Source organism: Zalophus californianus, chromosome 2, assembly GCF_009762305.2.
Source record: "Zalophus californianus isolate mZalCal1 chromosome 2, mZalCal1.pri.v2, whole genome shotgun sequence".
Lineage (NCBI taxonomy): Eukaryota > Metazoa > Chordata > Mammalia > Carnivora > Otariidae > Zalophus > Zalophus californianus.
Window position 1 is genome coordinate 34843828 of NC_045596.1, and position 27803 is coordinate 34871630.

Below are 27803 nucleotides of genomic sequence, written 5' to 3' on the forward strand. Positions count from 1 at the left end.
TGTGCCATGTTCTTCACATTTTTGTGCTTTTTGTTGGCGATTTCGCTGTTTAAAAGGGATCCCAAATGCAGAGCTGAAGGGCTGTCTAGTGCTTCTAAGTGCAGGAAGGCCGCGATGAGAGCAGGGAGAAAATGCGCGTTAGATAAGCTTCATTCAGCAGGAGTTACAGTGCTGCGGGCTGTAAATTCAGTTAATCCGACAACACTAGATATGAAATGAGGTCTCTTTGAACAAAAACATACATAAACATGCATTGATCGGTTGATAAAAAATGTGACCAGAGGTCCTCAGAATCCCAGCTCTGTATTTCCCGGAGTAGTGACGCCTCGGTATTCGCTAATTCAGTGTTGACAGTGACTTTATAGAAGGTAACTACAATGAACTGTGAGAATCGACTCTATTTTCAGGGTGAAAGGGGTAATAAACTAGATCTAGAGTTAAGAGGCTTGGATAATAATCCTAGCTCTGCCACAGACTTGGCCTGTCCCGGCTTCAACCTGTTTGTCTATAAAGCGGGAATATTAATATTTGTTCGGGGTTCTGAAGATAAATTGAGATAATCATAAATGTGCTTTTTAAAAAGTAGAAAGTCCTTTAATAATGTCAGTAGTATATTTCTGTATATTTGGCACTTAAAACGCCTCAAGGTATTTTTAACAAGTCATAATTATTTTACTTTGGAAATTATTTTCTAAAATTACCATATTTTATGAATCTAAGACCCATATTTTTTCATATTTGCTTGTTCAGAGAGAATTCTAAGGGGCAGTTAAGATTCGCAGTATTTTCTTCTTAGTGGACAACAGAATACTGGTACGTCTTGCATTCGATGGGGTCTTAAATTAGATGACATGTGGTATTTGACATCCACCCTCCCTTAGGAGTTCTCTTGCCTTGTGCTGCTGACCATTAGCTTTCTAAACAAGTGTGCCGGCTCTAAGCTGATACTCCCTCCAGGAAGACATTTCCCCAACATTTTCCTTCTATTTTTTTATTTTTATTTTTTAAAGATTATTTATTTATTTATTTGACAGAGAGAGACACAGTGAGAGAGGGAACACAAGCAGGGGGCGTGGGAGAGGGAGAAGCAGGCTTCCTGCGGAGCAGGGAGCCCGATGTGGGGCTCAATCCCAGGACCCCGGGATCATGACCTGAGCTGAAGGCAGACGCCTAACGACTGAGCCACCCAGGTGCCCCATTTTCCTTCTTTTAATAAGGTCTCAGCTTTTCGTATTCTGGATCCAAATATCATTTCCTTCTGCGGCTTTTTACTTTTAACTTATCTTCATTTTCTTTTAAAAAATTTAAACTTTTCAACGGACTCTCTAACTTCTGGTGTGATACTCTAACACCAAAGAGTAAGTGCTAGTGCTCCTTCATCCACATCTGCAAATCACTGTGAGCAGGAAGTCAGAGGACAATTCTCCAGAAGCCCCTTGCTTGCATGTGGTTGACAATCAACAGGCCTTTGCTGACTCCTTGACAAAGAATACAGTAACCCAGGCCCTGTCAGGTGGTGCGGGAAGAGCAGCACCTTCCCCAACCTCTTTCTTTTTGGTAAGGTCTGCACTTTTTTGTCCCCTTTTATAGCTGCCCAGGTGAGCCAATTTCCCCCTGTATTCTAACAGGCTCACTGGAAGTCCCACTTCACGAACGGCTCCCAGGTATGAACGCTTTATTTCAGGAAAAAAATGAAAAATAAGAAAACCCAGGAATCTCAAAGTCATTCAACAGCACAACTCTGGAACAGCCGAGAAGGGACTAAAATCAGTGCCTGAGCTCTGACCTGGGCAGGCGTCCCTATCTTCTTGTTAACCCTATTTCCTCCGAATGCTACTTTCTCCTTTGTACTCATCCATCCTGCTGGGCTGTAAGGAGAGTAATCCCACAACATAAGGGTAGTTTCTACTACCAGAAGGTCCCAGGTACCCGGCCCTCCCATGGAAAGGCACTGGTCTTTAGAACAACAGAGGCCTGCTGGGGCTGTTGGGAAACCTTGACAATGCTTAGAGAAAATCCATCCCAAATTATCCAGGAGAGCTACTGCTGGCAAAATACTCCTGTTACATGCAAAACCAGATGGCTTTTTACTTTTAACTCACCCTCTTTACTTGACCTATTTTATCTATCACTTGCTACACTTTTCTTCAAATGGCCGTCTAAAAATAATGAATCTCCCGCCCCCAAAATTCATAGCTAATAGAGTGAAAGGTGGATTCTTAGGTGATCATCCACAATCTGGTTTGTTGTTCAGCCAAAGATGGAGTTTGGGCAGTGTGGGCAAGGGGAGAGGAATGCCTGCTTCAAGTTTTCATTGTAAGCGACGCATTCAACTGGATGCCCAATACTAAGGCACCCCTACGTAACGAGTACATGTGTTAAGTAATCACAAATAAGCTAATCTTTCTTTCTTTTTTTCTTAGAGAGAGTGAGTATGTGTGCATGGGGGAGGGGCGGGGGGACGGAGGAAGAGAGAGCATCTCAAGCAGACTCCATGCCCAGCCTGGAGCCTGACATGGGGGTCGATCTCACGACCTCAGATCATGACCTGAGCTGAAATTGAGTCAGATGCTTAACTGACTGAACCACCCAGGCACCCCTTAAATAGCTAATCTTTCTTGAATTTTATACTAATTTTTTTCTATTCATAACTGACAGACTGACTTTCTTTTCTTTTTTATAAAGATTTTATTTATCTGAGAGAAAGAGAGAGCATGCACCAGCAGGGAGAGGGGCAGAGAGAGAGAGGGAGAAACAGACTCCCCACTGAGCAGGGGGCCTGACATGGGGCTCGATCCTGGGACCTTGAGAACATGACCTAAGCCAAAAGCAGACACCTAAACAACTGAGCCACCCAGGTGCCCCAACAAATTGATTTTTGTTTATATAGTTGGGTTTCAGTATGGATTATTTACAGCAACCATGGTTCTCCATGTGAAATGGCTTTTGATTGAAGTTCATGGAGGGGGCTGTCAACAGGGCTGGACTGTTTACCCTAACAGTGGTGACCACAGCCTAATTTCAACAAGTGTCATTCAATATCGGACCATCTAGAAGCCTCAAGAAATTGCAGCATTTCCATCTTTCTGGGAAACAGAGACAGTGATTAACGGCAGGTCAGCGATGAGTTATTCGGTACAGATTTGGGAAACGTGAGGAGGACTAAACCCCAAGGTTGTTTGGTATTTGCCGAGGACAAGCATTTAGGACTGCAAAGTAGACAATACCTCTCTGGACATCTGTGTTACCTGTCCCTGCACTCTGAAACTCTGAGCCACAGTTCTGAATGGCTGATATAAGTATCTAAAATTCGTTGATCTCCAGGGCACTATTTTCTCCCCCAGGGAAAGAGGAGGATGGGGAGCAAGATGGAAAATACTCCTTTGGGGATAAAACTCCAAGTTAACCAACCATAATTTATGGAACTGTGAAAGCTGTAAAACCCCACAGTGTGTTAGCTGTAACCCACTCTCTCGGACTTGGGAGAACCCAGAGCAGCCCTGGTTCCCCTGCATTAAGTTCTACCCTGGGTCTCCTGCAGTTGCCGCCTGCTGGCTTGGAAAGACACCACGACCTTTTATCTAACCCCAGGGCTCAAAGGCAAAGGAAAAGAAAGGATTTACTTCACCTCCTCCTCATTCTCCCCCACAACACAATTGCACTACATCTAATTCCAAAATATCCTGAACCAAACCTCAGGTCTATTTGGGGGATGCTTTTAAATGAAAGGATGGAAGGAAAATAAATTTCTGGTTTGGCAATTCTTAACACTTGCTTTTGTTCTTGCTTTTGTTTTTGCTTTGTCTGTGTACTAATAAACAAGTGGACAGTATTCTTCAATATTTCCTTCTTTTTAAGTCAGCTGCCAGACTGAGTGGTTCAAAGACATTGAGTTAGGAAAAGAACATTCTATTTCTATTTATGTATCAGCCTTAAAATTTTTTAATGTGTTATATATATTTTATTTTGAACACACTATATTAGTAGAGTAGGACATGTATGTAATTAACCAATAAATGTGAACACTGGCGGGTACACGCTCAAAAATGTTTATTAAGGGGCTGCGTGATTAACGGGGTTTGAAGATTTTTTTCTAATGATCTTACTGTCTTTTGTAAGTCACGGACATGCAAGGATGAATTCAAAGATAGAAGCAAAATCGGTACTTAGGTAAAAACATGGCTTTGCAACCCAGGGAAGATCTTGCCATAAAGATGACTTTACTAACTCTCCAAATCTAGTGTCTCTAAGAGGCAGGAAATGCCTGTTTCGCCAGGGGCACAAACAGTTTGGGATCAGCTTAATTACTGGTCTGTCTCAGATCTATTCCTCTTAGTTTACAGTTGCTTACCAACTTTCAGGGGGAACCTGCATGCTAAACCGAGACTATGCCTGCAGAAACTTAACAAGAATGGCAAGAAATTAACAGAACAGAAGAGACCACTTGCTCAGTACTACTCACGTACCCCCTCTGAAAGCATCATTCCATTTTACTCTCTATTACTAATAAAACACATATAATGAAGTCTTTAAAAATACAAAAGCTGCTTTTAAAAAAGAGGGTCACTTTTTGACGAATACGGAGAGTCATGACGCTTGGCCTACTGCACTCTTCAGTCAAGTCTGGAATCACTTTTATATGGATAGAGACATCTTTAAACAGGACGGTGGTCTTCAGGCCTTGCCCCGACCTAAACATCAACAGGACAAGGCTAGTAGTCTGTCCTGAAATTTCCGTTTGGCACTGAAAGGCGAAGGCCACCCTGTGTGCATGTCTGTTTTTTCCCAACTTTTCTCCCTTGCTGGCCAAAATGAAAAATAGATACACATACCTACACACACACACACACACACACACACACACACACACACACACACACACACAGAGCTGAGACAATGGGAGGAAGGATCTGCAGGCAGCTGGCAAGGAAAATGGCACAGTACCTGGGATGCTCTCTAATTTCCGTCTGAGCTCTTCATTTTCTTGTTGCAGCGAAATAACCTCCTGCTCCAGTTCTTGACATCTCGGACAGTAGCCTTCCTCTTCCTCCTCTTCCTCCTCCTCTGGCAGCGTAGAAGAGGATGGGTGACCATGGGATTCAGAGGTTGCCGGGGAGGTCCAGCCACCTAGTGTATGCACGGGGGAGGTTGACAGAGGATCCACGTCGGCCAGGTGGCCGTACTCACTGACCGATGAGGCGTTTGGAGTCGGGAAGCTCCCCGAGAGCAGGTAATTTTGTAGGGAGTCAGTGAAAACCCTCAAAAAGGCAGAAGTCTGTTGTTTCCTTTGCATATATTGCATGTCTACGTCTACGTTATCTGAGGTCTGACTGTGGACCCCTTTCCCGATGGGACACTGCTCCTGTCTTTCAGTATAACTCGAGCCTTCCTGCTTTACGCAAGAAATCATGGATTGGGAATGGTTGGAGTCCAGAAGCTTTCCTCCACAATTTAAGAGACTAAGAACTCGACTGCATTGCTGGGCAAAGGCATCCAAGATCATTCGACTCTCTGAAACACATGAAAAGACACATCAGAGTCGGATAGCCAAAGACTAGGGGTAAGTGCGGTCCTCAATGTTGAGCTTAACATTCAAAAATGTTAAAAATAGGTATTTTTACTCTTCGTCCCAAACTAAGGTGACAAGATAGGATGCATTAGCTTCCTGTCATTCTGTAACCAGAGGGGTGCCTGAAGAGTTACCCCCACCCCCTCACTCTGGGAAATGGCCGGACTGTGACTTTGGGCACCATACAGAGCTCTCCCTTGCTGTGGCATTAACTGGCCTGCACAGGTCTGAACTCACACCTTTGGCTTCATTAATATCCTTACTCTAATGAATCGAGCCAGCCACGGCAGACTCAATTCCTCATTGATAGGAGGGCTTACAGCAATCATTACTTCTATTTCTGGAGTGCCCTCATGCCCTTGCTATTAATCAGCTGATACAATCCCTGCCGAGAGTACGTTGCTCCCAGATGCAAACTGGAGAAAGATAAGTCCTTTTGAAGAGCTCACTAGACATCTAAGGTAAAACAAAGAGTGGCCTATAAGGCAAATGATGATGAGCCCAAAAGCAAAACTGTGTTATCCCACATTTGTGTTCACTATGCTTTCTTTTCATTTATCTGTGAACCTGGATTTCTTGTCAAGGCCAATGTTTAGGCCAATCTGTATTAAGTATCACGTGAAAAGCAGCAGTGCCTCTTCTTAGAGCCTCTTCCATTAGACTGCCACGTCTCTTAAAATGGCATGTGTCTAGAGTGGTGGTTAGTTCACAGAAACATATTCGAAAGCATATTAATCGTCAATCGATGAAAAGCAAAAACCAAGTGGAAAGCAATCAGTTGAGAAAAACAAGCAAAAACCCTTCAAATTGTGAAAACATGTTTCCATGTTGTCAAAGGGTCCTGAACATTCACCCTAAATGCAAATGTCACCAGGTACATTTTCTTCTTTCCTGACCACCACCCGGAATGGACTATTTATAAATACAAAGGGATACTTTATAAGGCTTACATAGAGGTGGTGGATGCCTCTCATTTCCTCTCCTCCCTACTCAGAATAATGGCCACAAACAAAATACTATAGATTTTAGATGCCGGTAACTATTTATGATAGAAATTTATCTAGCTACTTGTTGTCTCCGAACATGTTGATCAGCTGTTATTTTTGGGGGGGGGGATAAACTTCCAAAATGAAAAATAGTGAGATGCTTGAGGGCTTCTGTGGGGACAATGAAATATTTACTGAATATATGCAGGGCCTCTTGTAAATAAGTAGATCTTAGTTTATAGCACTTCACGTCTCCTTGGCTGGGGTGGCAAGAGTGCTCTGGGCACGCTGCGAGTCCACAGGACTGCCTTCTTCCTGGCATGGTGCTTTCTCACCCCTAGGGACAACATAACCCTTAGACCCAGGCAGGAGGGCCCCTGCCCCTAACCATCCTCCTCCATCCCACCCTCTCCCCATGGTGAGGTACCCAAGATCCAGGAATTCCTTACTCAAACTGCTTCGAGGGCCTGTGCTGGACTCTTCCCTGAGCCATTCTCCCAAAGACAGACCATGGTGCCAGAGCCTGGAAGTTTGGACTGGGGCATCCATTCCTGTGTATGTGAGGTTCCTCCTAGTGGAAGATGAAGCTGGGGGTGGGGAGAGAAGGCCATGGGCTGGCTGAAAACTCCAAAATCAAATCTGGTCATTAAGAAGGTGTATTTATCAAGGTAGGTGGATGGGAACATACTTTATTTAACAATTTGTTAATTATTTAGATATATGGTATGAAGGCCTGCATTTGTACTCTTGTCCTAAATCCCACACATATTAGGCACAGGCCTGTTTTTTATACAATGATTTTTGAGTCCCAAAGAACCAGATATCAAGTACAGTTTCAGGCTAGAATTGGTTGATGGGCTGGGAACTTTGTTGAAGCAGCAGCCAGGATAAAGTCCACTCGCTATTTGGGAGAAAAAGGAATGTGGATATGGGAAGTATCTTTTTACACCAAAACACTGGAATTGATGCCTCTGTCCCCTGCCAGGTGGAAGGGGAGAACTGGGCCCACGATTTAAACCAAAAAGCAATGGGGAAAGACCTCAGATATTTGGTATTATTTCTTTACGTTGACCCAAACCAAATAAACAAAGTAAACAGTTGAACCATACAAGTGGGAGGACTTAGAATGTTGCATTGTCATTTTCACTTCCAGGTTTTTGTTCTTTTATTAGTAAAATCAAAGGATGATATTGATTGGGAATTTTCAATTCTAGCACACTAGTAGTTTTCATTCATTTTAATCCTATAATCCCATTCTAGACCTGAAGTTGTATTTACTGTTTGCATTTTAATCAGCACAGTCCCAACTGATTTACATCCTATACACCTTTAACATAACCTTGATGAAAGGAAAATATGAAAAGAAGGGCTAAAATAGAAGTGTCTATAAAGAATTACTCGAATATATCTGTTCAATGTCCTAAAGCACACTCAGTAGCTTTCATCATATTGCTAAATCACATTACGGTATAGATTTTAAGGGAAAAAAACCTGACTTAGGGACAAGCATGATTTGTTTTCTTAATTGACGGATAAACTCATAATATGCTGAGAAAAAATCATTATGCGATACACTACATTATGAAGATAACGTATTAAAGCGCTCTCAGAATATCAGAGGGTAGCTACAAACACAACACAGTTCTTGCCTTCAGTTTTTAAAAATGCTTCATTCTGAATTTGTTCTAAGAACTGAGATGCAAAAATAGCAACCATAAGCCCTAAAGTTGAATTTCTCCTCTTTTTGGTACCTTAAAACGTTCAAATAGTGTTTTAACATCAATACATGGAAGAATACGATGAAAAATATTACCACCACACTTGGCAGAAAACAGCACATCTTTCTACTTACTACGTACTGCAGCCAGCAATACTTCAGCCTTCCAGACAGAATATAATTAGAAATGCAAGTACTGTGCAATGCCCATTATCGCTAAGAAATAGAGAAAAGTTCTGTTTTCATATGAACACAATTGAATGGTCACTGACCCATGATTCTTAATTGAGCAAAGTGTGAACATGTATTTTGAATTTCTTTAACTGTTTTTTCCCCCTAGTTACAGAATGCTCCACTCAAGTGATGGCAGGAAAAGTACAAAGTCAACAGTTTACAAAGGGGCTTTAAAACTACCTACTTTACTCCTAACTTCTCTAAAAGTAAACACTGCAAAATGTTAATAAATCGCAATCACGAAGCACTGTAAAGTGACCACTTGTAATTTATTTTGCTCTACTGTGCAATCTGTTGGGATATGTTGCAAATTGTGCCTAGTCTGATTCCAAAATCTGAACCCGTGATTATTTTTTTAATTAAAAAATTCATTTCTAGAAAATCTTCTGAATATAAGTGGCTTAAAAAATTCATTTCTAGAAATTCTTCTGAATTTAAGTGGTTTAATCCATCCTAAATCTGATAAGTGAATAAGAAGAGGGATGGGAACTCGGCAATCAAACACAGGCGCCTTACTTTAATGTCCTTCTTTGTAAGTAAAGCCTTGAATGGAATTTGCCCATCACAGCATATACCCAGGAGTATTTGTTACTATGAGGGAGATCACAGTCATTGAGATTAGTGGTAACCTTTTGATTTTAGCCCAGCGAAGGGTGAAATATATTAATATTAAAAATGCAGAAGCAGAAAAAAAATTTTTGTGATGTGCTATCATGTATCCATACGTTATATCTACCAAAAGGATTTTTCAGCTTATCCAATATAGATAATTTCCCTAAAACACTAATATAACTTAAGAGAGGACTTCATGGCATAGCAAATAGAAGTTAGGAAATGAAAGCATCTTTGGAAGCATCACCCTTGTCTTAAATCAATGAACTATGTCTTTTAAAAAAAATGCCATCCAATTTTTTTTCATAATGGCAAACATCAACACAGCAAAACAGGATGCAATTTTTCTAAATAAATAAATCAATGATGTGTCAAAAATTAACAGATGAGTTAATATACTCGGTGCTATCAAAACCAGATGGTGCTTCCTAATATTCATCCTGCTCAGTCAATCCCTGAATATTTTCTGGACCATCGGTATATAAAATAGGATGCTGCTATTTGTGATGGCAAACAAAAGCAATCATGCCTGCCAAGCACATACTATAACAGGCAGCATTTCAGCTCTGCTAGACAGAAAGTAATTAGAATGCTTTTAATGTCCAAAAGAATGATGCTGATAGGCTGCCACAGATGTGTAGATTTATGAATATTTATATGGTGGTTTATAGCTGACACTTTTATCAGTTGAAGAAGATAAAATATCTGCCTGACTCAAAAGCTTGACAGTCAGGTTAATAAAATCTCATTAAAGAGAATGACCTATGCAATTATATAGGATTTATTGTAATTCATTTTTGATTGTACTCTGCTTAAAGATGCAATTTCCCATTTCCTGATGCCAAATTTAGGCTGCATATCAAGATCTACGTGGATTTTAACTCTAAGCCTCCCACAGAGGAAAAATATGCTTTTAAAACCATGGTATATTACCCCTTTTAAGGAAAATTATACTCTTCATGAGATTTTATAAGAATGCTGAAAAATCTATTTTTAATCACACATTTCTCCTCTCAATGGCTTATGGCTCTTAATGGCAAATAAGATTCATTTCAACCTTTTCATCTTTTCACTGCATTTACTCTTGACGCTCAGTTATAGCTCTTCTATCCTTGACTCGATTCATCACACGGATGTGTTGACTATTTTCCGTTTACTAGGTAGCTGGAGTAGCTGCAATAACACTTTCGTGAGGGTGCAACAAGCAACTGTCCCCCTCCCCAGCCCCCTCCCCAATATGCTGAAATGGTGTCTGTCTGGGCACACATGCTCATTGGTTCAAAGTGGAACCACTAGTTCCTCAAAGAGCCAATCAGCTCTTCAGGTGACTGTCCCTCTGATGGCCACTCACATCTCTGTGCCCGTTAAGAGACGGCTTTGTCCATCAATGATTCATATTATGACCACAATTCATGATGTCTAATACTACGGCCTTTTTTTCTTTTCTTTTTTGCTGCCAGACCATTTTCCTCACTGCATGGAAGAAACCTACCAACCAATTCCTGTCTTTCCAACAAGCACATGGCATCCTGCCCTTGGTGCTATCAAGCTTACCTCTCTATGACCTTAAAGAAAAAAAGAAAAGCAGCAGCCACAGCAGCCTTGAGAATAAAAGGAAATAAAAAATAGAGGGAGTTTGAGGGGGCATCAAATAAAGCCCCTTTCACTCTTTTAGATGCAGTGATGTTGTGATTTCCACCTGGGGACAGAGACGAAATTAACTAGGACGAAACACTGAAAGAGAACATTTACAACAAGGTGAAAAGGAAAACCACACAAACTCCTTGTGGACGAAAGACAGCAAGGACACCGTCAGAGTAGGAGGGAGCACGGAAAGGACAGCAAGTGGCTGGTGTAGAAAAAAGAAACAATGCAGGAAAAAGAGCAGGAAAAAGCAAGGTTAAAACTATGAATGAAAATGGAAAGGAGGGTGCAGATTTATAGTGTATAAAAGGAAGTAAAAGATTGAAAGACAGTCAGCAAAGACTGAAAGCAGAAAGCAAGATGAGATTAAAGACTGAACAGGCAGATTAAAAGGTGGGGGAACCTCCAGTGAACATGGTGGAACTAAAGTTATGCAAAGGGGTAGGCAAAACATAGAAAATGGGAAAAAGACCCAAACTGGGGAGAAACAACATATAAAAAACAAAGATAAAGCAGAACAAGGCAATAAACATGGGCATGAATTAGAAGAAAATAAGACTCCAAATCCAGAGAGAAAAGAACACAAACCTTACTAAGAAGGGGAGAACACAGAAGAAAAATAACGGACAAAAGGGAAATGGGTGAGTAACCTAACAATGAATATAAAAACACAACAGAATATCGGGTCAAGAGCAACTGAAAAAAAACCCAAAAACCCAAAAACCAAAAACCAACAAACCACCCCACAAACAATAAGAACACCTACATAAGAACCCAACTCAAAGCCGTCAAACGTCTCCAAATCAGTGAGAGATGTGACAGAACAAGTCTTCACTATTACCTGTAATTAGATTTTCTTTCTTAAAACCAATCCTTCATGCGTCAAAATACTGACAAACAACGTAACGTTAGCACAGGCCTCTATAACTCATTTAGAGACAATGCTCATATTTTCATTGGGACAAAAGCCTTGTATCCATGGATGCGCAGAATTGGGGGGGGGGCTCTAAAATGCCATGAAAGGCCTCAGCAGGAACTTTTAGTTCTCAGCAGCGAGATAAACGCGGCTCCGCGCCCCGAGGGAGCGCAGAGTGCCCCCGGGCGCAGGCCCCAGGCTGTGGCCTTTCTACCAGCCCACCTCCCGAAGGAGAGCGGGCTTTTCTCAGGGGACCTCCTGCAGGCTCCCAGTGGAGAGGAGCCTCGTTCCCTGGGGTGGGCGCTCCCCACCAGGCCTTTCTTCAGGGCTGGGGCTCAGATGCTCGCAGCCCCATCCCTCTGCGCGGGGGGCGTGGGCGGCGGGCCCGGAGCGCCCGGGGGAGGGGTGTCCCTGGGCTGGGGGGAGGGGGCGGGACGTCCCCCTCCCTAAAGTCCGCCGCAGGGCCGAGCGCCAGGTCCACCTGGCGGGCTGGTGCAGAGGACCCCGCTCTCTTACACCCCCGGGCCGGGACTCTGGGGTCGGTGGGGAAAGAGGGCCAGAGAGAGCAGAGACAGCGCGCGCACGAGAAACACGAGCACACAGAAAAAGAGCGAGCCCAAGAGCCAGCCGAGTGGACCGCGACAGAGTCAGAGTGCCTCAAATAGGTGGTGAAAAAGAGGACCGGAAGGTAAGGAGGGAGACAGAGAAGGAAAAACAAGCGGAGAAGAAAGAGAGATAAAGGAAAAGTGGAAGGAAAAAGTGCAGCAGCCCAGGGTAAAGGGAGGGCGTCCCCGAGCGCCGCCAAAGCAGCGCCAGCCTCTCCCCGTGCGGCCGTGGCCGCCACCCTGGGGTGTCCGGCGCGCAACCTCGGCGCCGAGGCTGCCTCCCCGACCCCCCGTCCGAAGGACCCCGGCCGCCGACCGCCACCGCCCCGCTTCCTGGGCGCCGAGCTGGATCCGAGCGCGGAGCCACCTGTTAGGAGGCGCGCTCGCCGTCGGAAGCTCCGCACGCGGCGGCGGCGGCGGCGGCGGCGGGGAATCCTCTAGAAGTTGCTGCCGGTGCGTGGAGGCCTCAGGGTTGCGCTCCGACGCCCTGACTCTCTCTCAGCCCGTACCGCGCCGACCCCTCTCCCCCCCGCGCCCCTCCCGCCAGGCCCGGCGCGCGAAAGGGGGTCCGCCATGCCCAGCTTCTGGTTCCCGGGGCCCCCACCCCTCCCCGCGGCCGGGCGGGAAGGAAAGTTGCGCCCAGGAGTTGGTACCTGCACTGAGCTCCAGGCTGGCGCCGTCGCTGCCTGCGCTGCTGCTGCCCGTTGCGGCCGCCGGGCCCGGGCCATACCTGACGACGGCGGCGAAGGACGAGGATGAGGAGGCGGCGGGGGACGCCGGCGGCGGCGCCGGAGTCCTCAGGTGGCCCTGGGACGCGGCGGGCGTGCAGGATGGAGACGACGATGAGGCGGCGGCGGCGGCCCGGCCGGGCCCGGGGGTGTAGGAGCTCTGCGCCTGGAACTGCTGCTGCGGCGGCGGCGGCGGCGGCGGCGGCGGCGGCGGCTCGCTGCTGCTGATGGAGACGGCGGCGTGCGGCGCGAAGGGCGGCGGGGGCGGCGGCGGCGGCCGGACGTGCGGCAGCTCCACTAGGGTGGGTCTGTCGTAGCGCTTGGCCAGCGCCGGTCTCTTGCTGGGGAACGTCTTGAGGACGCTGTAGGGGCTGCGCTGCTTGTAGATTTTGGGGACGCTGGGCCCCTCCTCCGCCGGCTGCATCTCCTCCTCCATCCTGCGCCTCGGGGCCGGTCCCCGGTCGCACGCCCCCTCCCCGCCGGGCGCCGGCCTCCGAGGGTGCCTCCGCCTCCCGCCCGCGGGCTCTGCCCGAGTGCGCGCGTGTGGGAGGGTGTGTGCCTGTGCCTGGGCCGCCGCCGCCGCCGCCACTGCCGCCTGTCGCTGAGGCTGGCATCGCTGAGCCCCCGCGCGGGGGGCTGCCGCCCGAGCGCTGATTGACAGGCCGCCTCGCCAATGCCTGGAGGGAGAAAGGAGGTAAAGAGCAAGTGTTTAGGGTAATATCTGCTAATGATAATGGGGGCGGGGCCTGGCGCCGCCGCCGCCGCCGCCCGTGGGGTCCGCGCGCCGGGTGTGCGCCTCCGACGGGGGGAGGGAAGGGAAAAGCCGGATCCCGAGGGCGCGCGGATAAACAGGGCGAGGTCCCGGCCAGCGCGAGACTTTGGAGCCCCAGGTGCGGACTTGAAGCTTTTGCCGTTGCAGGCGGGGTTCAGCTTCGGAAATGAGCTCCTGGCGCCCCCTACGTGACCCTAAACTCTCGGGGTTGCACAGAGGGGCTGGTAGTAGCTGGGGCGGGGCGTGCGTGCCTTGGGAAGGTATTGCAGCCAGTTCTGCCCCTCGGGAATTGCTCCCCCAACCTTTGGAAAAGAACACCTTGCAGGTCTTGACCTAGGGTCGCTGCGCGTTGTTTGCGCGTCTCGGGGTCCGCCCACACGCAGCATGTGACCTTTGAGCTCTTGTAGATCCCACGAGCGTACGGGCTTTCGGACTTTCACATTATTTTATTAATTTCCCGTAGGGGCCCCGAGAATGTAGCAGAATCATTTACCCCATTCTACAGATGAGTAGACAGAGGCTCCGCGAGGTAATTGCCCAAAGCCAGACACTCGGGAGTGTGTGGCAGAGTGTAGACATGCATCCAGATCATTTGAATTCGTATCCTCATAGCACGTAGACTCTGTGCAATTGAGGGAAAAAATCTGACCTGATACCTCCCTTTGGGATGGTGATTAAATACTTTCAACAGTGTCATTTGATATATACGTAAATGTGAGAACCAAGGTGGCCCGATTGCTCGTTCCCTGTAGAACCCAGCGAGCTTCTCACTGCATCTGGGGCCACCAGGACGGTGTTTCTGGAGGACACACAATTCCAGTAATTGTTTGAATGAGAGAAGAGCTTCTGTGGTTTGGAGGAGGATCCCCATGGAGTAGAGATGTCTTCAAATCTAGGAGTGCCCTGGCTTCTCCCAGAGGCTCCTTGGAGTAAATCATCCTTCTCCTAGGCCGACGCCGATGCCAGCGTACTCCCTCCCAGGATTGGTTTCCAGCCTGTCAGTCTTCATTCCCCAGGTTAGGAATCTGGGTGCATCTCCTCCTTAATGTATGAGTCTCCTCTCACCACTCTGAAGTTACATTCCTTTTTGGAGTTTTTCTTTCAGTCTTGGGAAAGTGACCCATTTGGGGGTTCGGGTCCTTTGCTTCTTATTTCCCATATCTCCCTTACCTTGGAATCCTCTCTCTGCTGGTTCAGCTTCTGTGTTCTTCCACCCCGGATAGTCTCTCTCTCTCCTTCAGCTTCCTCAGATCATGCTGTGGGTACCCCCCTTCCATTTATTAGAGATGAAATAAATAATGCCATAAATAAAAGTATTTGGGAGTCCAGGAACTGTCAGAGCTGATTAGGGCATAGAGGACATTTTCTTTCTCATTATGCAAAAGCATTTCATGGGGAAATAAAAGAGGTTTCATTGTAACTCATGCATGTCATATTTCAAGGAATTCAAGGTATTAATCATATTTAACATTATTTGCAACGTTTCTCCCTGGCTTCTGAAAACTGCTAAATGAGGACACGTGGGTCACTAGGAAACAGGGAGACAAGTATGAGAGGGACAGTTACGAAATAATGAAATGCTGGTAAAAGACAAGGTGAGGGATTGAGATGCCAGAGAGATGTTTCTTAGGCACATAAGTGAGAAATGGGGGAGCTTCTTCTGAGACATGAGACAGCTGAAATTGAATGATATACTGGAGGAAATAAATGATAACAAACCTCCCCACACTTTCCTTTCGGTAAAGCAGTTCTGAATTTTGCATTGAAATGTTTCCCTCCCACTTTACTCCCAAATAATTTGCCATTAATTCCTGGCGTTTGAAAAGAAATTGGGGTGGGGGCAGTGTTTGTGTGGGGTGGTTTAGAGGGGAGAAATTCTTGAGTCCTTCTACTGAAGAAGTAATTTCCTATGCCTGAGAGCTTTCTCTTTTTGGTTATGTATTTTTAGTTTGTATCATCCTCACCACTTAAACACCTTAAAAGACTGGGAACAGTACTTCTGTTGTTGTATTTTACCAACTAAAAGGACCTGTCATCCTATACATCAAAAAGTAGTCATTTCTATAAAACTGAATGTTAAAATTAGTGGTATAGCTTTAAAAGAAAAGGTGGGGGGAGGGCTCCTAGTAGAAAAAATATTAGAAATTTAGAAACAGTCAACTTACAGATCCTCATGCTAACAGTCACCTACGTCTGGGTCCATAGAAAAATGAAGTGCTTAATAATCACTCTTGAGAAGATAAAATGGGCATTTATTCCAAGTGTGGAGTTGGACTCAATTTTAAACTTGTAACTGACCACTAATCCCTGCCTGGGATTGTACTTTGTTGAGTATTGTACATAAATGTAATGTATTGAAGTGTTTATAAAATCACTGGTAGCACTTTGTAAGCATCTTTCTCTAAGTTATAGTCTACATTATCAGATGGTGACTTTGCTGATATCTTCTCTTTAGGGTCTCATGGGGGCTGATAGGATGGTAATTACACCCATGCTTTAAATCTCCTTAGATATTTACTCTTATCTCAAAAAAGAAAAAAAAGGTAGTGAACTTTTTAAAGCCAAGTTGGCTATTTATGGACAGGGTGATTTTTGATTGGCAGCATTCAATTCCTTGAGCCATCCAGAATATAGCTTTTAAATAATAAGTCAGCTGTGGGAAATGCTTTTTATTGCACCAATTTCAATGATATTTAATGAGCTTCTGATTGACTGTTTGATCTCCCAATGTTTTGTGCTACTTTTAATTCATTTCGTATAATAGAAAAAAAAGTAATTGGAATAAAATTTTGTGACAAGATAATGACCTTCCACTTTGAAATTAAATGTCTGATTAGCTTCAACATTTTAATGCTGAGATGATGTTGCGGCAGGAACAGGAGTGTGCGTACCATCATTTGGTGGGAAAGAGCTGAGGAATACTCCTTTGCTTTTCCCACTGCATGGCAGAGAGGGTGGAGTGGCCTCAGAATCATAGACTCGTGGCACTAGAAGAGTCCTTCATGATCTTTTATTCTTGTGACTGATCCTATGCCTATAGCTTTTCTATGACATTGCTTAGTGGTTGTACAAACCACACCTAAATACTTCGGTCCTGGGGATCTCACCACTTCCGGAAGCATCATTCACCCAAGGATTTGTTGGTTGGTTGGTTGTTTTTTTTTAAGTAAGCTTTATGCCCAATGTGGGGCTTGAACTCATGACCCCAAGATGGCATGCTCTACCAACTGAGCCGGCCAGATACCGCTCTCCCAAGGATTTATTCAACAAATATCTATTGAGTGCCTACTATGTGCTAGGTACCTTTCTAAGCATTGGAGGATATAATGGAAGCAGATGCCAAGATCCTACTATTATAGAATTGGGTTGGGCAGGTAATAAATAAGCTGGAAACTAACCAAACAATATATTATATTCGCATAATATAATATGTAAATACATTGCATACTTATATAGTTAATATTATACTAATAAAGTAAATATATAAAACATATGTAATACATAATACTATTATTGATCATATTTCTGATAGAAATAACTATGATGAAAAAAATAGGATGGGGATGTTACTTTTGATAAATGGTTTGAGACGACCTCTCTGAGGTGGACCAGTTGAGCTGGGAGTTTACTGGTGAAAAAGAGCCATCCGTGAGAAGAGCACTCAAGGCTGAGGGACAACAAGTGCAGGAGCCAGCAGGTGGGAACACGTTGGATGTTCTCAGGGAGCTGAAGCAAGGGCAAGAAGCCAGAGTGTCCGGGCAAGGGGCAGGGTGAGGAGATGAGGCCCTGGGGTGGGCTGGGCCCAGCGTGTGCTGTGTTATGTGTACCTTGGGAAATGTCTGGCATTCATTTGAAATGCCACAGGAAGCTTGGAGGTGGTGAAGCTCGGGAGTGACGCAACCTGATTGATGCTCTTAAAAGATAATTTTCAGAAAAGGTAAAATTATGACTCTCATATGTACACACAAAAAATGAACAGATGTTAACGATTTTATTTAACTTGTTTGATGCCCTCATAGTATTCAAAGGAAAAGTCAAAAAAGCACAAATTGATATGGAATAGAGGAATGTTGAATTGAAAGTGCAAATGGTTTTTCCATGGACAAACTGGTTTTTTCCATGGGGAGGTACAGGTGAGGGAGGAAGGGAGCCTTTACTGGACAGGACAGTTTGCATGTCTGTCAGTTATCTACACTTTCAAAGTTGTAAAAATCATTCAAAGACAATGAAAGAATAGAATCAGATAACTTGGAAGGGTGTGCTATATGGAGACAATGCATAATTTTCCACCAAAAGACAATTCCTTTTCTACAATGCTTTTTTAAGAAAAAACTTTGTTTTCTATAATTGCAGATTTGCAGGACATTGCAAAGATCGTACAGAAAGGTCCTGGGTAGCCTTCATTTCTTCCAATGGGTACATTTTATGTAACTGTAGTTACAGAAATGGGATCATGCAATATGTGATTTTTTGAGATTTTCCACTTAGTTTAGTGCCCTTGAGATCTCTCCATGTTGTGTGTATCAATAGTTTGTTCCTTTATATTGCTGAGTTGTATTTCATACTATGGACGTCCCACAGTTTGTTTAACCATTCACCGATGGTAGGACATTCTGCTTGTTTTCAGTTTGGGACTATTACAGACAAGGCTGCTCTGAAAAGTCATGTACAGGTGTTTGTGTGGATGTAAATTTTATTTTGGGAGGAGTAAATGTCCAGGAGTGGATTGCTGGGTCACTATACGATGTTTTAAAAGATTTATTCTGCATTGTGGACAATGGACTATGGAGAATCAGATTGGCAGCAGGAAGACAATCTATTTTCCAAACAGTGACTGAGTGACCCTTTTAAAATATAATCATGTCTCTCCACTGCCCTTTATTGTCTTTCTCCTCCATAGGGTAAAATCCAGATTTTATTTTTAATTTATATTTAAATTATATTTAATTGCCTACTTAAGGCCCCTCATGATCTATAACCACTCCCTGCCTGTTGGACCTCATTCCTTCTACTCTCCCCCTCCCTCACTCTACTCCAGCCTCACTGGTCTTGAAGAGGCCCTAATGTCCTGCCTCCAGATTCTTACTGTCCATCTTTCTTCTGCTTCAAGTGTTCTTTCCCCGCATGTCTGCATCATTCCCTACCTTATCTCCTTCCAGTCTTAGCTCTGGCCTCTTTTTTTCAGTGAGGGCCTCACTGATCACTCTCTTTCTATCGCAACCCAGGCCTCCTCCACGCTCCACATCTCCTTTCCCACTCGTACCTAGCACCATCTGTCATGTCGTATATCGTACTTATATGTTGTTTGTTTCCCGTGTCCTGAAGGGGGACTCCTTTGGGGGGGGGGGAGATTTTTGTCCGTTCTGCTCCCTGCCGAGTCCTCAACATCTAGAACTGTGCCTAGCACAGAACAGAGGCTTGATGAACATCTGCTTAGTGCACAGATGACTTTAGGAGGCTCTGGTAGTAGTTTAGATGGGAGCTGAGATGAGTGGGGCTGGTGCAGTGGCAGTGAGGTTGGAAGAAATTTAGACACGTGCAGAACATATTCAGGAAGGGGCCCATTCCGTTTTATATATCTCTGAATGGCGGAAAGGTGTTCTTTACTTTGAACCCAAATTTGCTTCTTCCAGCTGCTGGCCCTTGAGCTATTCAGAGGAAGTTTAATCCCCTCCCTTTCCTTCCTGTGACAGCTTCTAGGACCTTTTTAGAGTGGACACATCGTTTTAAAGACTAGAAAAGAACAGTCATCTTTGATTTAATTAATATTTTTCTCACCAGTAGGATTCCATATATTTATTAGAACTCTTTTAGTAGCCAGTGACAGAAACACAATGCAAATGGAGTAGGGATTAAGATGCTTTAGGCTCTCATGATCTTGAAGACTGGAGGAATATCCGGTATAGAGCAGGCATGGATGCTCCTATGGTGTTATTAGGAATCTACCTCTCTCCATTTCTCGCCTCTGATTTTCCTTGTGTTTTTTTGTTCTCTGGCAGGCTCTTCCTTTGTAGTGTTCACCTGGCCATCAGCAGTTGTCACCTGTGTGGAAAGAGAGCACCACATTCCCATCGGCTCCAGCAAAAGTACCATCATTGTCTATTTGGGTCATTGTCTATTTGGCCATCATTGTCTATTTGGGTCAGGATAATGGGTTAGTTCATTTGTTCATTGACCCTTCCACTGTTAAGAGATGTTGGGCCTATTTCTCTTAAAGTGAAGGGAACTGAAGAACAAGGAATTGACGAAATTTCCCCAAAGTCACAAAGCAAATCACTGGAGGATTTAACTCAAGTCAAGGTTCTTCTGTTGAATAGAAGTAGCAAATATACCTTGTCAAGCTTAGTAAATTTAATCTTTTATTCTCCATTCTTCACTTTGGGCCAATTTCTAAAAGAATATTTCCCTCAAAGAACTGAAAGCACCCTGAACAGAAGTATGAGCTTGAGATATTTATGAGAACAAAATTGGATATTAAAGCCAGGAGGGAAAATGATGGAAAGAAAAAAGTCATTAAGTGAAAGTTGAGGAGATGTGGTAACAAGCAAGTCAGATGGTGCGTTCAGTATCGGAGAAGAGTCGGCAAGATCCTCCAGCAAGATGCATTCTGCCCTCTCTTCATTTCTTTGTATGAATATTGTACTGCAACCAGACAGGATGGGTTCATACTCTTACTCCAGAGTACCACAGGAGGACCAGCTTCCATGAAGAGGGTTCTGAAATGAGCCAGTGACATACAGTCTTAGACATGGGCAACTTGAGGTTTTTCTGACATCACACATTAGGCAGTTTACTGGGATTTCTACAAGTTAATCCATGCCAAATGTCTGCAACCAAGAAAGCAGGTGGATTTGACTGATGTACTGGTTGTTTGGAGTATTCCATGGTTTGCCAACAAAGCTCCTGTAAGTACCCATTTCTGAAAAACAATAGAAATATGTTTTTGCTATAAAAATTATGATAATTTTCTAACTGACTTCTATAATGTCCAGGCAGCTGGGCTTTTGGGATTTCTTTTCTAGGCTAGGAGAAAGGAAGGTTTGGGTTTTTGTTGCTCTTCTTTTGTCTTCAAAAGGCAGCTGGTAATAAACTTCATGTGTTGCTTAAAGATCAGCAATGACCCTTTAACCTACTCTTTTCAGGTTATTCAAGCTTCTGGTCTTCCCCCCCCACCCCCCAGACAGCATCAAAGGTGAATGATTACAGAATCATAGACTTTTCTTTTCTGCAAGGGATGGTGTTTGTTTCCTAGCGTTATCATAACCAAGTACCACCACCTGGGTGGCTCAAACCACAGGAAGTTATTGTCTCACAGTTCTGGAGGCAAGAAGTCCAAAAGTATGGTGTCAGCCAGATGAGTTCCTTCTGAGGGCTGGGAAGAAGAGTCTGTCCCACAACCCCCCTTTCGCTTCTGGTGGCTGGTTTGCTGGTAATCTCTGGTATTCCCTGGCTTGTAGAAGCATCACCCCACCTCTGCCTTCATGTGCACATGGTGCTCTCTACGTGTGCCTGTGTGTGCATGTGCCAGTTCCAGTTTGTGGTCCTTTCTCACCACAGCCCTAGGAAACTAATACGTATGCCACATAGGTGGGTTATATGATCATCTCTGTTAACCAAACTGACTTTTGTCAGAAGGGTTAAGTGTTTGATTATTTTTTTAAACTTTTTTTAAGAAAAAGATTTATTTATTTACTTTAGAGTGGGGTTGGGCAGAAGCAGAGGGAGAGAGAGTCTTAAACAGACTCTGCACTGAGTGTGGAGCCTGACACAGGGCTCAGTCTCATGACCCTGAGATCAAGACCTGAGCTGAAACTGAGAGTCAGATGCGTAACCAACTGCGCCACCGAGGCACCCCAAGTGTTTGATTTTTTTTTAAACAAGTCTATCAGAACTTGAATGATTATATATATATATATATATATATATATATAATATTGTGTGCACTGCACACAATAGATATGCACACTTGCACAAATAGTGGGTTCCCATGAGGCCACAGAACATAGGGGCAATGTGTAAGTAATGTTAAGAACAGGGCCTTTGATGGAGCACCTGGGTGGCTTGGTCATTAAGCGTCTGCCTTTGTCTCAGGTCATGATCCTAGGGTCTTGGGATCGAAACCCACGTCAGGCTCCCTGCTCAGCGGACAGTCAGCTTCTCCCTCTCCCTCTGCCTGCAGCTCCCCCTGCTTGTGCTCTGTCAAATAAATAAATAAAATAAAATCTTAAAAAAAAGAAAAAGAACAGGACCTTGATCATTCCCATCCTATCCTTGGAGATGTCTACTGTGCTTTAATGAATTTAAGCACAGCACAGGAGATACTGAGGGAGAGTTACACAGGGCTAAAACATCTGTGCCTTTTCCAACTCCACGGCATAGTCAGGGCACAAGTTATTCTAGCTGAATCAAACATAAAAATCATCAAAAACACGTATAAATATATTTTTAGTCAGCCAAATTTAATCTTGGCTGACTTAACCTTGGTTGGGAGAATTTTGAGAAAAATACTGATGCCCAGGCCCTTCCCCAGACCAATTAAAACAGAATCTCTGGGGCAAGACCTTGGCCTTGGTATTTTAAAAGTCTCTTCTTTAAAAGTCTCTTTATGAGCAAGCAGGGTATGTCACCGTCTTCCCAAAGACAGGCTAAGTTACTGCAGTTAGAGGGTAATCACATTTGCCTGAAGTCCGGGTTAAGTGGGGCATGAAAAAGAAAGAAATGGATTAAAATCAGGAGATGATTCAAACTAGCAAGACGACAGGTTTATCGGGCATAACAGAAACTCAGTACTCTGTAAGAGAGGGAAATACATTCAGCTCAGGCAGGCACCTTCTGGGAGAGGTCAAGGCAGTGACTTAAACGTTTAGTATTTTATATTATGACTCTTTTGGTTGCAAGAGACAGAAATCCAACTCAAACCAGATGAGCACAAAGGGGAAATTTATTGGCTCATTCAATTCAGAAGGATGCTAAGGTATCTCACAGGAAGGAAGAAAAGACTGTAGGAATTAGAGTCTTTGAGATTAGAAAAAGGGGCTCACTGATCCCAGAATTTTCTCTCTCTCCACCCTACTCATCTCTCCATGTTGCTGGAAAGATGGCATCCAGCACACACAAAGTGTCATCTTCCCAGCTTAAAATCCACAACAGGAAAAGCTGTCACATGCTATCCCTGGACTCGTCTTTTATTGCTTGAGAGAGAGTCTGGTTCTGTTATATTCTGGGTCTGGATCACAGGGCCCCCCCTGGGACCGCACATCAGGAAGTGCTTCCCTAAGGAACGGATGCTGGGTAGACTAGAGCAACTGCTCTCTTGGAGAGCAAACTAATAGCCCTCTTTCAACCTTTGATAAAAACCATTTCTGTGGGATAAAAATGTTCCCCTAAATCAAGGAAAAAGCCTTCTTTGGAATTGTAAGGGAAAAACGAAATGACAAAGGAAGACAATCTCAAACGTCAAAAGTCAGTTTTATGCTTTACTATCTTTTCTAGTTGGTGAAATTTAGGAGGATTGATCCGGACTTGTTTGTTCATGGACAGATACACCTGTGCAAACAATGAGTTGACTTGACTTGCAACACAGTCTGCTCTGTAAAGCAAGTAATGTATTTTCTGTAATATGCATGACAGCAGCTGTTACTTAGCTGTTACTTTCCTTTCAATGAAAGAGCTCAGTGATTTTGTTCTGTATTTTTTTTTTTTTCCTCCTCCAACTGGGATTCCAGGCCTTTCAAGAAAAAGGTCATTTACGAATCCAGAAGATAAGAGCAGATGCAGAGGTGTTACTCCTGCCTAGCAGACCACTCGTGTTGAACCTCTGGGGGCATTTGTTTTCATCCATTGGACACGATCATAGGTGTTTGGGATTTCCAAGAACATAGATATGGTTTCAAGTGTAGATTTTTTTTTTTTAATGGGGTGAAATTGAAAGAGATCCAGTTTTTTCTCCTGAGAAACTTGTAAGCTGCTCTGTGTTCCAAGGGTCTCATTTTCGCTTATAAAAGTGTAGCAAAAGTGTTATTCTGAAAAAAAGTCTGAGTGTCACAATGTAGAATTAGGAAGTCGTAGGCTGTTCTAACTCTCCATTATCCGTGTGTTTTAGAAGCGGGAGAATGTAGAAGTTAGGAGCATGAGAGCTCTGGAGCTAGTCACTGGGGCTTTATGTTGGCTCTTCCATTTAACAGTTCTCTGTCCTTGTACCAGTTAACCTTCAGTATCTTGGTTTCCCTGTTTATAAAATGGGGATAATAATAGTACCCACTTGGCAACATTGTTCAAGGAATAAATACATGGCACATAAATAGAATCTGGCATGGAGAAAACACTCAGTAAATCTTAGTTCTTATCATTGTCTTCATCATCATTAGATAAAATCAAATAAGATCCTTTGTGTAGATTTTAATCCCAGACAACTGCCCCATGGGAGGGATCTTTGTGGCTTAGGCTAGTCTGCTGGCCTCACTCTAAAACTGTGTGGAGAGCCTAGACATTCAAACCAGCACTGCTGGACCCAAGTTTAGACTCCACCACTTACTGGCTCTGAGAGGGTGGTCAAGTTGTGTGCCTCTGGACAGATTAGGCATGCCTCTGAGTCCCATTTCCCTCAATTCTGAACCCTGGAAAACCACACTGAACTCCCTGGTCTGCTCGCTGGGCAGATGGAGGAGGCCACATTTCCCAGCAGCCCCAAGCCCGAGGCCCTGCATCAGTGGGCAGCCCCCGGCTCAGATGCACTCTAGCTCTCCTTTCTGTCCACGGGTAATGTTTCAGTAAATGGAAGACACCTGCAATGCACTGCGACTTGTTTTTAAGTCCCCCATTTGGTCCCTGTCTCGTTCTCAAATCTTTGTTATTCTGGACTTCAGGAAATAGTTCGGTTGCCAAAACTGGTTGAATGAGCTACTTTCAAAATTCGTCAAGTGATACAAAGTACTGTTTCTCAGGGTGGTTCTAGCAATTCCCCATCACGGAACCATTGTGTAAGAGAGCGTTTTGACAAAAGGGTAGGATTTAGAAAACTCACATTATGAGAACTCAGGAAAATCCCTGTATCCTATAAATCTCTTCCCATCAAGATAAATCAAGAGATGGATCATCATCAAGTCACTTTACATGGAGTATCCAAAGATAGAAATTTTAAATTTATTATTCTTACTTTAATAGTGCGGTCTCCTGTCTTAGGCTACTGGTTTAGTCCAATCTGGATGGCCTCAGGTTCTAACCTTAGCTATTTAATTTCAACTCAGTTCAGTAGCTCATGTTTATGGATAAATGAGCAAAACAGTAAAGATCAAAAGCAAAAAATAGAATTACTATGGAATTCAATATTTCAGAAGCCGGAGTCGGGTAAATGTTAGTGAAGTGTAGCATTCAGAACGAAAGGCCCTCACTTATGATAATGTGCCTAACAAGGAAATGAGATTGACACAGCAATTCTCTGTTTTTCTTGTCCCCTGAGGTTAGAGATTATGCAGTGCGTGTTTCTGTTTTTAGCTTCTTTGGTAATTCCTATGGTGAGAGACTACACTCTGCATATTTGTCAAGGTTGCACTCCTGTTAGGTTCTGGGTCTTTGAGGTAGCGCAGGAAACACTGTTCGCATCTGAGCCTTGAGCGTCCTGGCTCCCCACCCCAGCTGCCCCATGATGTCGAGCACCCCCTTCCTGTGGCTGGTTTCTTGTTTCACGTTCAGTTGCTAGGGGATTCCATAGAGGAAACCCCCCATCTTACCGACAGGTGTTGCTGCGAGAAATGTTGAAATGGGTGGCCAGTGACAAGATGTTTATGTCCTTTATTTGATGTCTCCTTGTAGCCTTTTAACACCATTTGAAAGTAGACTAAGAACAAGAGGCTATGGAAGATCAGCATGGATTTGAATGAAAAACAAACTAGGTTTCTTTTCTCTATGACCGAAAAACATCATCCAGTGCTTCTTTGATAGCAGTTATTGTAACTGAATCCCAGGGTAGAAGTGTTATCAGTACACCCAGCTCAGGCCTGCAGAAGAAGCAAAGGGCCTTGTTGACTGATGCAGGCGTGAAGGTTATGGGGATAACAGGTTCACCAAAGCAACAAGGTTGTAGTGGCTGGAGTCAAGGACTTGGTGCTGGCAGGACTCTTCCCTCTCCATCCCCTGCTCATCCCTGCGTGTCTCAGTTTCCCTTTGTGAGTTGTCCTCATTCACCCCGACTGAAGATGCCAAGTCTGCCTGCTGCCCTCAGCCTCAGTGTAGTACCCGGTGTAGTAGCGAAAAGAACTTCTTTCATCTGGTGCTTGTGTATAAATCCCAGGCTGGGACATTGATCCACTCTGCTTTGGGATATATGCCCACCCCTTGGACCAATCAGTCTCTGTTGCCAAAGAATGGATATTACAATTGGTTGATCTGGGTCTGGCTGCTTACTACTGTGGCCAGAGGCAGAGTGTGTGTTCTCAGGAGGAGGAGAGGGATGAGATCATTGTCACTGGAGTCCAAGACAGTCCATCCTTTAGCTACCTGTGACATGCATATCATAAAATCCCGAGAATGTCTTCATTTATCATAACTATCCCGTGTTCAACCAAAATACGCTCATAAACTCCCTATCAAGAGAAACAACGTAATGTCACAGCCAATTATTACATCTAGCTCCAAGGGTAGCATTTCTGGGTAATCCCTTTTCCCCTAGGCCAGGTTCAGGTATGGCTCTTCACGGTCTGGCAACCTATGACTAACAGTCTCCAAAATACCCTCTGTTATTAGATGGAGGTAAAAGGATAAACGCAGGTAAAAGCTCCCAGTTTGTAGAAAGGAAAAGGAAACCAAAATGCACCACTCACGGTCCTCAGCCTTTTTTCATATCCTGCTTGACAGGGATAGCAAGGAATTCTTTCTCCAGTAGTGAGTCCCATCCAAAATGCAGTCAGTTGATATGAAGTGGCTTTACTGGCAAGCTTAAAATTAAACCAGAGCAGGGGTGGGGCACGTTTCTTTGAAGAGGCTTGGAAGTCTTACTGTCATGTGTCATGTCTGTGCCATCCTCAGACCAGTCTTTTTATGGTGGCATGATGTGCTGGCCATATATTCCAAAACCCATCCTGGGCTCCATGGACCAGTGATTCAGGAGCTACTTCCAGGCATGCCCAGGAGGATGTAGGTTAGATGACAAAACATTCACTTTTTAGGGACTGACTTTTCTGTAAAAAAAATTTTTTTTTTATTTGAGAGTAGTTGACACACAATGTTACATTAGCTTCACGTGTGTCAGACTTCCTTTTTCACGTGAACCATTTGTGTTGGAAGCCTCTCTACAATCTAATATGCCCTTCTCTGCCTCTAGAAAAATAGGAGTAATCCACATTCATTGTGGAAGAGGAAAAAAAAATACAGGTGAACAACAACAAAAGTACGGCCCGTAATACCGCAGTCCAGAGATGACTGTCAATGCTTGATTTACATTCTTCTGGATGTTCTGTTTCAGTTTGTGCCCGTGTGTTTGTGGGCATGTTGAGCAGACATGGAAACCCGTCTTGCAACTTGTCTAAAGCCGGCCTGCTTGTCTCCTCCTGCCTTCCTAGAAAGTGATAGGATGACTCAGGGGGGAGGGAAGGGGATTGGCCTCTCTGGGTGCCCTGGTATATGGCCAGCATCTCCTTTAATCAGGATTATGAACCCAGGAGCCAAACAGAGCTTAGTGGCCCCAGCCGAGGACTCAGCCACTGTGCACACCCTGAACCTCCCCCTTGCCTTCCTCCTTACTCCTGAGACTGAGTTACCCTGGGTAGAGCTCCTTTCTTCCAGCCTTCCTTTCTTCTCTCTGGGATAGAGACCCCTGATGTTTTCTGTTTGCAGTTTTGTGGGAAGTTCTCCAGGGACTGGTTTGTGGGGCCAGTGGGATACCATATGTGAAACCATGACCACCCCGGAACCTCTAGGGCCAGGGGTCACCCTCAAACTGAGATAGGGAAACTGAAGGGACTCCGTTTTTAAGAAAGACTCTGTCTCTGCTATTTCCCCGCTAGGCGCCATTTACCCATGTTCT

General features: G+C 44.4%; 1 protein-coding gene across 3 annotated transcripts in view; it reads right to left on the minus strand.

The window, feature by feature from the left end:
- BEND4 (BEN domain containing 4) overlaps positions 1-13575 on the minus strand; it is a 28940-nt gene extending 15365 nt beyond the window's left edge. For 2 of the 3 annotated variants that reach the window (XM_027597347.2, XM_027597350.2), the window contains exons 1-3: positions 12937-13575; positions 7005-7142; positions 4945-5511 (exon numbers count right to left, since the gene is read on the minus strand). In XM_027597347.2, the coding sequence (XP_027453148.2) occupies positions 4945-5511; positions 7005-7142; positions 12937-13447 (1216 nt within the window). In that variant the 5' untranslated portion in view covers positions 13448-13575. The remainder of the gene's footprint in view (positions 1-4944; positions 5512-7004; positions 7143-12936) is intronic. The other variant, XM_027597349.2, reaches the window with a different exon arrangement.
- Positions 13576-27803: the final 14228 nt, after the last annotated feature.